The 12,384-nt window shown below is 39.7% G+C and overlaps 1 protein-coding gene across 9 annotated transcripts in view; it reads left to right on the top strand.

Moving 5' to 3' along the window:
* camk2d1 (calcium/calmodulin-dependent protein kinase (CaM kinase) II delta 1) overlaps positions 1 to 9,174 on the top strand; it is a 166,047-nt gene extending 156,873 nt beyond the window's left edge. For all 9 annotated transcript variants that reach the window (XM_024288810.2, XM_024288815.2, XM_024288813.2 and 6 more), the window contains 4 exons: positions 6,044 to 6,119; positions 6,201 to 6,295; positions 7,193 to 7,418; positions 7,518 to 9,174. In XM_024288810.2, coding sequence (XP_024144578.1) covers positions 6,044 to 6,119; positions 6,201 to 6,295; positions 7,193 to 7,418; positions 7,518 to 7,521 — 401 coding nt within the window. In that variant the 3' untranslated portion in view covers positions 7,522 to 9,174. The remainder of the gene's footprint in view (positions 1 to 6,043; positions 6,120 to 6,200; positions 6,296 to 7,192; positions 7,419 to 7,517) is intronic.
* Positions 9,175 to 12,384: the final 3,210 nt, after the last annotated feature.

Below are 12,384 nucleotides of genomic sequence, written 5' to 3'. Positions count from 1 at the left end.
AATATGCCGGCAGACAGACCGCTATGCTGGGGCTGGATCACGCTTAAACCTCCAGAACATTTATAACGTCCCCCGGTGAGCTTGCTGTCTGGAACGTCCGCAGCTCTCGGGACGCGGCGCTGGACGCGAGCCGGTACCACCAGACGTGGTACTGGACGCAAACCGGAGCCGAGTTAGAGTGCAGGAGCTCTCCAGGTCCTAGCGCCGGCCGGTTTTAGCTCGCAGCTCGGTGGTTGGAGACCCGCCCGTGATCTAGTGAGAGCAGCCGGTGAGTTACGGGGCAGGACGCCCGCGCGCGGTATGGAAAGGCACGTATGAGAAAGTCCGCGATCAATGCGTCAAAAAAATTGTTGGCGTCAAGCACATGTCAGATTAATGCGTTTTTAATGCGACAAATCTGACAGGCCTACAATAAACCCTTTGAATCTTGAATCTTTGAATCGAGAACATATTAAGACACTTTTCAACTCCTGCCCCCCCAAAAAATAGTTTTCAAAACTGTTGGAGAGGGTGTGGTGCCCCTAAAGCTGATCATTTCTATATATTCTGGGCATGCTCACCGATAATTTCAAAAATGTATAGAGACAGTTTTTCACATGAGGCTCCCACTCTCATTTGAAGTGATGTATTTAGGAAAGCTTGAGCCAATAGATTCAAATAGAGTTGAAGATTATAAAATCCTCAGGATTACGTTATTGGCCTGCAAAAAGGCTATCACCAGAAGATGGCGCTGTGGAGTGGTGCCAACAGTGAAGGAAATGGGGTGATGTGATATTGAGTATATATAGCATATATAACATATTCATTGCGATTGGAGAGTGACAAATTTGAATCTATGTGGAAAAAATGGCTACTATACATTCATAAATCCAGATCAGATTTTAAATAAATTGAAATGTGCAATGTCTAAATGTGTCGCGTAAATATCGCTTTCAAATGTGTGATGGACAATAGAATTGGACTTATTGGACTCATTATTATCATTATAGAGAATGAAAAAGGACTTGGACCCCGGTCCTAAAGCTACAATGTTTCTTTTTTTTTTCTTTTTTTTGGGTGTCGTCTCTCACCTTAGCTTTATGTGAAAATTATGATCTATTTTATTTTTTTTCTACAATTCTAATTGTTTTTTTTTATCTTTCTAGGAAGTTGTGATATCTTTTCATTTGTGAAAATTGTAAAATAAGGCTGAAATAAAAAGTAAATTAAAAAAATAAATAAAAGTTGAACAGTATCATTGTATCGTTTTTTTTCTTTTTATTATGTATTTTGAAGGCCACATTTTATCTGGGTGGAAAAAAACACAATTGAACATAACATATTTTACACTTGTAAAAAATGTTTTTATATTTATATCAGTTACTCATTTTTTACATGAGTTTATAGTTATTGATAAGTTAAATAAAACAACAAAACGACCTAAAGAGCCAAAAGATCCAGACGGTTATAAGATCTCTGTGTTAGGAGCTGCAGTTCTCTCACATCTCAAAAGAACCTCGAAAGGAGAGGATTCTCTATTTACTGGTTTAATTTTTGGACTGTTTAAGATTTATTTTCTCTGTGAAGATTACAGAAAGGGATTGTTAAAATATGGTTGTGTGTAACTTTCTGGAAAAAACGCAATTGTTTACATTTAGACAAACGTTTAGACCCATTGATTGATTGGTGGAAAGCTTTCTTAACAGCAGCAAGTGTCCGACCAGGACTTGAGATCCTAACAGAAAGTTTTGCCCCCTTTTCGTCAGCATTCTTCTTTCCCTCCGCACTATTCTTGCAAAGAATAATCGATTCTTTACATTCAGTATTCTCTTGTTCAGGGACCTGAGACACAGTGAATCCCCAAATATGGAGACCCTCCCTCCCCGATTCTGCCTCACCAACCTCTGAGGTTGAAGAATGTCTTTTACCGATCCATACTCATCAAAAACACTTCTGATTGTGCTTTGTAAACATGTATTGATGAAGATTGGAGTATTCCTCAACATATATATATATATATATATATATTTTAATTCAGAACTTTAGACTGTTAAACTGTTTAGAAAACTAGACTGTTCCACAGTGTAGAGCAGGGGTCTCAAACTCAAATCAGCCGGGGGCCACTGGAGGCGGAGTCTAGTTGAGGCCGGGCCGCATCAAGATTTTCACAAGAATATCGCTGAGAAAACATTCCAATGTTCTTAAATATCTTTATTTTTAACACAAAATAATGAATAAATAATGAACGACGTGTATAAATCTTTGTCCGTGTTGATTTATATATATAAAAAATAAGGGTAGTTCATGTCTGTTTCTGAAATAGTTTATATTGAAGATTAAATTTAAGATATATTGCTAGGGGGTAAATTTAAAAAAATGTTTTTTAAACTTCTTCCTACTCCATTTCGAACTACATAATAGAGGTGTAATGTATTTATTTATAATTTATGGAGAATTTTCTGTTATTGTTTTCTTGTTTTTTACCATGTACATTAAAAGATGAATAAAAAAAACAAATTAGTAAGAAATAAATAAAATAATAATAAAGACCAAACAACAGATACAGACAACTGAAGGAACCACATATTGACTGACTGACTAGAGAAAACTAATTATTTTTGTTCAGTTTCAAATATCTGTATTAACAGATCCTCCTTCAGAGTTAGAGAAGCCCCGGTACCGAGAAAATCTTTGAAGGATTTCATTTTATGTAGATTTTTGTAGAACTCACAATAAATAAATCTGACCTACAGTGGTGGACAAAAGTGTTGATACCCTTCAGTTAAAGAAGGACAAACCCACAATTCTCACTGAAATCACTTGAAACTTACAAAAGTAACAATAAATAAATAAAAAAAATGAAAATTAAACAATCAAAATCAGCCATCAATTTTGAATTGTTTATTAACATAATTATTTAAAAAAACAAACTAATGAAACAGGCCTGGACAAAAATGATGGTACCTCAATAAAAGATTGAAGACTATTTGACCAGAGTGACATGATTAACTCAGGTGTGTCCTTTAATTCACATCACAGGTGTTTTATTTATTGTTACTTTTGGAAGTTTTGAGTGATTTCAGTGAGAATTGTGGATTTGTCCTTCTTTAACTGAGGGGTATGAACACTTTTGTCCACGTCTGTATGTGTCTTCCATTCATTGGAGGTGTGGGGTGCTCGTGCGCGTGGCGGCTGCATCAGCGCGCATTGGGGGGGTGTGGGGGCTGCTTTCCACGGGGATTCTATTCAAACGCGCGTAGCAGAATATCGGACTTCTATCGCGTTTGCATGGACTGGAATGCGCGCCGACACAGCCGGTGTGTGAACCTTAAAAGTCACAGACACGCGCGCGCACGTGCGAGCCGAGCTCAGGATCACATGTCTGACAGGCGGGTGCAGCGGATCGCCGCGCGGGGCGGGCTACAGGTCTGTGGCTCAGAGCTTGTGGAGTTCTGGTTAGGAACAGTCAGCACGTCAAAAACGTATTCCTCGACATCATATCTGTCTCTCATTCATTCTGAGAGAGACATCCACAGACGGAGCTGGTAGCTCCTCCTACGCAGCGACAGAAACACATTTTTTGACGAGCCGCAAGCAGCAAGTTCCCCGCGCGAGGCACGAGAATATATCACAGAAATTGCGTTTGGTGCTTCATGGCTCCACCTCCGCCCAGCTGATTGGAGGAAGGAATGCACTGGACAGACAGCCGATGTCCCGCCTCCAGAGTCATATACCTCACTGTGATTGGTTCATTCAGCTCTGCACACAACAACTGTCATTCATTTCAGCCTTGCGGGCCGCACTAACAGTAATCTTTCATATGAAGACGCGGGCCGCAAATCATCATCCCGCGGGCCGCGAGTTTGAGACCCCTGGTGTAGAGGCCTTCATCCATAATAAACACCTGTTCTAGATTATAATCATCTGAATTATGATTAGAATGATCTTTTTTCATTTTCCCTCCGTTTCTGAGTCAGCTGATGCAGCTTCTCTTTCACTGTTTTGACGCACAGCTACGTCATCACTCTACACCCCATATGCACTTTGGTGGTCCAACACTCAATGGAAACGTGCCCTTGAACTCCCTGGACCATTCTAAACCGTCCAAGAGGACACTGGTCTGGTCTGTACCACTCAGTGGAAATGAGGCATAAGTTTTGAATGTGTACTGCTAACTTCAGCTGAGTTGTCACGCTGAAAGTAGTTTCATGTCAAGCTGTAGGAAATGTTTCCCATGACTTTCAAAAGTGGTCAAGTTTTTTTTTAAGTGATGGTTTGTTTTATGCAAAGCAGTGTATAGTGTCCTAGAACAAGGATACTTGTTTATGATAAAGGGCTGACACCGGTGTGATATGACTTAAATGGGGAGCACCATGAAAAGTACACATGTTCAAAATGGTTTGGGGTCACGGATTAGTGTGTAAGCAACAACAAAATTAAAAAAGCTCAACAATTAAAAAAAAAAAAAGGATTCACAATCAGGTTGTTTGCAAGGCACATGCAATATATTACCAAAAGTATTGGCTCACCCATCAAATGATCAGAATCAGGTGTCCTAATCACCAGGCCTGGCCTCAGACATGCAGACTGTTTTTACAAACATTAGTAAAAGAATGTTCCTCTCCCAGGATCTCAGTGAATTCCAGTGTGGAATTGTCAGATGACGACACATGACAACAAATCCAGTGGAGAAATGTCCTAAATCTTTCACAGTCAGCTCTATCAGAACAACATGGAAGAGTTTAGGAACAACAGCAACTCAGACACCAAGTGGTGGACCATGTGAACTGATGGAGAGGTCAGAGGAGAACGGGACATTCAGACTGTATTGCTGGAGGAGGAATGATGGTGTGGGCATGTTTTTCAGAACATGGAGATCTGAAGCTTTATCTGCTTATGCTATTTTTTTAAGTTTATAATTTTTCACTGTAAACAGACAGTTTGATGTAAGGGGCAAAAAGAAAACATACTTGGCCCTAAAATACTTTTTAATTCATTTTGTTGAGAAAAAAAAAATGGAAAAAAATCGAAATCGTAACTTTAAATCTGTGAATCAAATTGTGGCTTGACTGAGTCATTACATCCCTAGAATTAATGTAAAGATTGAAACTGTTATAACTTCTAAATAAGGGTTAGATGATTTAAGAAGTCTGTGTTGAAAGACAAAAATCACACGTTTGTAGAATTTTTGAGCGTTTTTTTTAATTTTATTAATCTTACTGGTAAATTGATGGAATTTAGTTTATTAGTTCAAAGGTTAGATTGCTTTGAGAGATAATACAGCAATGGGACAGAATAACATTTTCAAATCCAAAGTGCCTGAACCTTGTTTTCAGTTTGAAGATTTAGTCAATATTCATCAAATCTGCCACCTTATCTGAGGACTTTATTTACCTAGTAAAGTCCACCACAGACATCCTAACCAGGAAGCAGTGTTGTAACGGTCAGACTCTGAGGACCTATAACAGGTCTGTCTGTGCTCAGTGCCCGCCTGCTGCAGCAGAGAAAGTTGAGGTGGGAACATGTTCCACACGTTGGCTAGTTTTTTGGTGTTGGCGCTCCCTCTGGGACTTGTGGTCTCTCAGGCTTATGTCAGAGTTCAGGTAGCAGGGAACAGTTCTGGACTGGCCGCCTTCGAGGGTAAAAACGTCTTTTCATTGTAGCTGCACCAACAACAATGCATATTCTTGGCATCATTCTCTCCTAGCTTCAATCCTCACCTCTCCTAGGTAACCTGAATGTTGTCATGGAGACTTCTGTGGACTGGTCTGTGAACTGAAGCAACAAAGTATTTTGTTTGAGATGCTGGAGGAGTTCTTTCCCTGAGCACCACAATTAGCCGTCATACATTTCGGTGTTTGAAATGTAGTTTTCCATTTCGGAACCTCCCCCTGGGGGAGCAGTGAGCAGACACTGTCTCTTCATGCTGAGTGTCGAGCATGGAGGAACTGGGTCCCATTTTTAGTCTTTGAACTCACAACCTTCCACAAGGCCACTGAGCTGGTTGTTGCCTCTTCTATCAATGTTTACCTTTGTCTAACCCACATTTTGTTTGTTTCCACAGCCCGCAAGCAGGAGATCATTAAAGCGACGGAGCAGCTGATTGAGGCCATCAACAATGGAGACTTTGAGGCCTACACGTTAGTCTGACCTGATCCGTCCTTGCATGCTAACCTTATGATGTTAGTGAACAGGCTGATCCATCTCCGTTTCCTCTGCAGGAAGATTTGTGATCCTGCCCTAACGTCCTTTGAGCCCGAAGCATTGGGTAACTTGGTTGAGGGTACGGATTTCCACCGCTTCTACTTTGAAAACGGTAATTTTCCTTCAGGTTTGCATTTTGTCTCAGTCTCAGCTGCTGGTGAAAAAAAGGCCCAATTCATGTCAATTAAGAACACAAAACCATGTGTATCCAAAGGGGGAAGCTTCTTTGTCTTTGGGGCAAATTTAGCAATAAGTTTGAGTTTAGTTTTTTGTAATCCTGTAAAAGTTTACGAGAATAAATTTGTTGATATATTGCTGAAATACACTGAGAATTTTTTTTGTGATGTGATGCATGTATTAATGGGTCCTCTTTACAAATCTGAGGATTTGATCTTTGGTGACTTAGTTTTTTTATTCCCTCTAGCTCATCATTGCTGCATTAGCACATTTCTCAAAGTCATGGAAGTCTCTGCTCTTCACATTTCAACTTTCTCCTTCTGGATTGAACCTGTAGAAAAAGGCTCCATGGTGAATCTCTTCTGCTCACTGTTCAGAGAGGACTAAAAAGTTGGAGGATTTGATGTTTGCAGACAGTGGTGGCATGTGGCATAACGTTCACACGCGTTCAAATGAAACAATTCATGGCCAATTTAAACCCAAAAATTGTGAAGTTTGATGCTGACATGAAGCTGGATCAGGCTTATGCAGGTTTCTGCTAGGAACTGCAACAAAAGCATTTGTCCTGGACACTCCAGTCACTCTTGATTTATGCTACATGTGTCCTCATGACATCCCATCATGCCTGGTATGCAGGCCTTTAGCGCTGTTTCCAGTATGGTCTTTTTCTTCAATGTTGTTTTTTGGTTCAGCATTACATACTATTTAAGTTCACGCTGCTAAAATGTACTAAAATTCTACTTAACATTACAGAAATGTTGTGTAATTTTGACTTTTAGTTCTTTACAGTGTAGTTGGTCTAAAACATATTTAAATTATGTTTTTTTTACAGCCCTGTCTAAGAAACTGCCTATTCACACCATCCTGCTCAACCCCCACGTTCACCTTATTGGAGAGGACGCTGCATGCATTGCCTACATCCGCTTGACACAATACATTGACAGTAACGGCATGCCTCGCACCATGCAGTCAGAGGAGACCCGCATCTGGCACCGCCGGGACAGCAAGTGGCAGAACATCCACTTCCACCGGTCTGGATCCCCCACCGTCCCCTCTAAGTATGTACCGCCTTCTCGGCCTCAGAAGCAACTGAGTTGTGATAAACTGTTGAATTGTCATCATTTCAGATGAATTCATACCAGCTTCTTGTGTTCCAGGTGAGACAAAGTGCTTCAGCTTCAGACGCCCTCCACCCAACAGCAATCAGCTAACAACAACCTGTATATCCCAAAGCACCCCCCCCCCTTCTGTTTACGTATTTCTGCTGCTGCACTGTCCATGTGTAAAGGCCAACTAAAGTTGGACCTGAGTTTTACGTGTGAGGAGGATGTGTGGTGTTTATATCAGCAGCATGTTTATTACTCAAAGGTTTGGGGTTTTCTGCTTCCTTTATAGTTCTGCTTTAGATGGATTTCATAGAAGCAGCTTGATCATTCTATCATATTTGTAAACAGAGCTGGTGTGTAGCTGTCTCTTTTTTTCTTCTATCTCGCTGGATGACCACATAAACCTAAATAAATTTCAAGCAACAAAACTTTACTGGTCCTGAGAAGAAAGATGTTTTCTTAGGACCGTCTACGTTTACACTCATTTTCAACTTGAATTTTTTCACAGGAATTTCGTTGCCAGCAATAAATCTTACTAGTTTTTGATTTGGTTTTTATCCAATTCTTCTATTAATTTGGATCAATAAAGTTCAGAGATAGTGAGTTTTTTTTTTTTTATTAACTGGTCAGAATTTACAGTCTTTAATATATATATATATATATATATAAAATCTTAAAAGAAACAATAATGGCTCATTTTTGCAAAGCAGAACTTTAGATTTTAGGTAATTTAGTTCTCTTCCCTCCAAGCTCAGCAGATCTTTTGAGGTACGGTAATGATAGTTCAAACAGAAAATCTCTGCTCTTCAAAATTCAAGTTGATGCTTCTGTATTGAATCTGCATGAGCAAAGTAAACCTGTCGTGATGTAATTACTTTTAGTCACAAGGACCAAGATACAGTTGTGGTTCATTCTGATATACCATTTTCAGAAAGGCCATTTAGCTGAATTCAGACAGAGGCTTGCTTTATTTGGTTTGTATGAATGTTCGGTGTTATTTTGTTTACTTGTTTTTAGAAGCATTTATATCTTAGAGAATTTATATTTTTCACTGCCAGCTATATTTTCCAGGATTTTTAACAGTTCAGAAAGAACACCTGATGTGTTGGGACTTCCATGATCACAGAGGAGTCTCTTATGAGAGAAATGTGTCAAATGTAGAAGCAGTTCTAAGGCTCTTCAGTGACTCTTGAAAGCCAGACCATTTTTCTACAGTAAAGGGACAGTGATGTGAATTTCTTGTTAACATTTTAAGTTGTATATTGACGCTTGTCCCTCCTCTTTTTTCTTGTGACTCCTCCCACACATTTAGCCAGTGTTGTCCTGTAGCATGTTGTCCACAGTGTTGATCACATCCTAGATGATCTTTGGATGAAGGAGTTTACTCTTCAACATCACCTGCTGGATAACTAAGCACCACATATCATCATTGTTCTTAATCTGTTTCACTGCAACTTAGTTTCCTTTTCACAAGAGGCTTCAAGTGCTTTTCTTTAGCGACACATCTCAGTGGAAACATGTATTCTAGAGTCAAAATTGGGAATAAAGAAAGTTGAATTTTTAACTGCAATTGTTTTCATTTGATTTGACTGTTAAACAAGAGTTTGAAAAAGTGTACTTGGTCCATTCATGTTTTTTTCCCTCACCATCCACTAAGACGAGATTAAATGATGCGACAAGGAAATAATGAATAAAGTGTTTGATCTATGCCAGCTGTTCAAATGTGTTTTTGCCTTGAGATTATAGAAAGTTTTGGTCATCAGTGACTTAAGGTCGTGTTCCCATTATCCGCTGAAACCATTGACTGTAAAAATACGGGACTTCTCAAGCCATGAGAAATGCATTACCTCCACTCCTCGTGAAAGTAGGCCCTTTCACCGTCACTTCTTGAAACCGCTATCGCCATTTTGCAAACATCTGCAACCCATCTTCAGCGATTGGTCTGAGTCTCTGTGAGTCATAGCTGAGTCATGAATCTATAGGAAGTACTGTCACCAATCAGGAGTGAGTTTATTGCAACCGTCCGCCTCTTTCCACGCCTCTACCACGAGACCGCGGATGTAAACAGCTTCTACTTTAATTGTTCAAGCCTTTGAAGCCTTTGAACAATGACTTTGAGGCCATTCCAACATTTGATTCTGTCAGCGGTCCTTTTGGATTTACTTAAATTTATTCCTTTTTGTCGAGATAAAAGGAGCATTTGGGTGACGCCGTTGCAGAACGCCCCCCTCGTGCGCACGCCGCAGCTGCAGCTTGTCTCTCCACATGCGCTGCCAGGTTAGTCTGATGCGATGCACGTGAGAAGCTCGTTCAACTGTATTTAAAATAAATAACCATCCTAACAAGTGAACAGCTTGATATCTTTTTCTGTTTGAAAATACGACAACATCCATTGAAGTTTGTCTCGCGCTCCTCAGACGTCTGCGTCTAATTCAGGCTGCAAGCTGGAAAAGTGAAGAAGATGAAACTTTGGTTGGTGATTTTATGGAGGAGCTGTACCATTCCGTATGATACACAACTTATTATTTATAAGCTACAATCAAAACAGTGAAATAAAGAAAAACGAACGTTAAACAAACAATAAAGTCCAAAGTACATAACCTCAGAGTGAAATCTATTTCTACAGAGTAAATCCTCATCTAAAAATGTCGACAGCATGCTCCTCTTGTTGTTTTAAACTGCTGCATCGGTACATTCCATTGAGGAAAACAACAGTAGGACAATGATTGGTACATTGTTGAATTGTAAAGTAGGTGTTAAAAGGTCTTCACGGACCCATTGATGAAGTCTGCTCCCATTGGCTACCCGTCATCTGTCAATCAAACCCCCCAGACGTTTGACGTCAGACCCACAAACGCTTATTGAGCCATCTGATTGGTCAATTTATAACTATAATAACTTGTGATAATAGAAAAAAATCTTTAAAAAAATTAGGATTAGAAAAAAGAAGTTAAGCAGAAAGCAGCAGAGGAAGAATGATTATTCTGACACATAAAATGACTGAGAAATAACTGTCTGTTTCTCAATGGAAGTCAATGGGACTTTGGCCTTTTTGGAACCCAGTGGTACTTCCTAAATGGAACACGGAAGTAGGGGGCTTGCTCTGTCTGGACAGAGCATTATATACAATCAATGGCTGAAACTCAGAATCATTCAGTCTCAAAAGCCTTCTTAGGTCTCTGTGTAAACTTGAGTTTGCTGCTGAGGAATATAACACTACCACTTATTGGTTGATGAGAAAATTGGTATGAACTACAGTTGTTTCTGATAGGAAACGGGCAGCAGTGGTTACAGTTTAGAATATCGGGTACTTCTTTTTTAAGGGAGCAGTGGATCTTGTGAAAGTCTTGTAAATAGCACTGCTTCTTACAGCATCATTGTCATGGACCCCTTCAACAGAGAGCCTTAGACACATGGGAAGTTTTATTGTTCATTGACACGTTGCAGCTGCTATTCCTCAATAGTACTTCGGGTTTATTTTTGTACTAGATCAAATTCAACATGCTCGCATAGATGTTTGTATTGCAAGTGTTTTTTGAGTGCCTGCCAAACATACCAATAGGACTTTATTATTATTGTTTTATTAGATCACACTCAAACTAAATGTCGATCTGAAAAAAAAAATGGGTCAACACCAAACACTTTATCACAGCCAGCTTTCAGAAACAGCTGCAGCAGGAAGAAACATCACCTCTTCACAACACATTCAACCCCTCCCAAAGCTTCCTCAGCTAGACTGTACAGGGTTCACATATGGCTGGAAATAATGGATGTGAATCAAAACTGCTTGGAAGTGAAGAAGACTTTTACAAAAATGTGACAGTGGAAAAATCAAAAGCAGGTTTTTACTTTACTTGATGTCAACAAATGCTTTGAGAACACCAAACCCAGACCACAGACCAACTAGAAGTGCTCTACTAGAAGTGTGGTTAAAAAAAACTAACCTAAGCACACACTTTAACCTTGTATAATAAACACATTTTAATCTTAATGTGTGAAAAACCAAAGCTGTTCTTTGGTCGAATCCCTCACCTTCACTCAGGAAGCATCTTTGCCAGCATGAACCATTTCATTACATTAACATTTTATATGGTTTCTCAAGAGACCTAGTTTGACATTTTGGTGGATAAAAGGCAAAAGAAATTAATTTAAACGTCAAATGTCTACCATTTTTATGACTTTACGGGTAGTAAACTTACCGTTAATGTCACTTATCCAGTGGTTGCTATGGTGACCTGTGAGCACCCACTGATGATTTAAAATTTTATTTAGTAGCATTTTTAGGTTAATATTTGTGACTTTGTTTTTGTGTAAGTGTTTTTGTATTTGTGTGTGAATATATTGCATGTTCTAACATGATCTCAAGTGAGGGCCACTTTTGGTAAAGCATGAACTGAAATCCTGCTATGGTCTTATCTATCTGCTGAGATCCCTTTGTTCCAAACTCAACTATGTTCACTTGTTGGCATGACTGGAAGTTTAGAGGAAGCTGCTAATGGTTTGGTGAAGCTCTGAAAAGAAGCTCAGTTGAGCTCCAGCCTGTTCTCAAAGAATTTGCAGACAGAGACGGATCCAGCAGTGTGGACCCTCTGGAAGGCTTTAAAGACATGCACACAAGGAACATGTGAAAGCTGAGGTCAGAAGGTCAGGACAGTACTTTGAATGTGCAGTCTGCATCCAAAGCACTGTCTTCCTCCATAGATAAACTGTATTTACACATGCAGAGGTGGCAGCACCAAAACAATAATGCACAATCTAAATGGAGTGGGGAAAAAGATACGTCATAAATATAAAAGTTGACTGATGCAATTCTCTGTGGTGCTACAGTCATTCTTCAGCTAGGTTGGGTTGGTGCAGGAACAGAAACTTCAGGTGGGCTAATGGGTTAAATGCTTGCCCCCCCCCCCCCCCCCCCCCC

The sequence above is a fragment of the Oryzias melastigma genome, linkage group LG18, assembly GCF_002922805.2.
Source record: "Oryzias melastigma strain HK-1 linkage group LG18, ASM292280v2, whole genome shotgun sequence".
Taxonomy (NCBI): Eukaryota; Metazoa; Chordata; class Actinopteri; order Beloniformes; family Adrianichthyidae; genus Oryzias; species Oryzias melastigma.
This window is presented reverse-complemented; position numbering and strand designations above follow the sequence as displayed.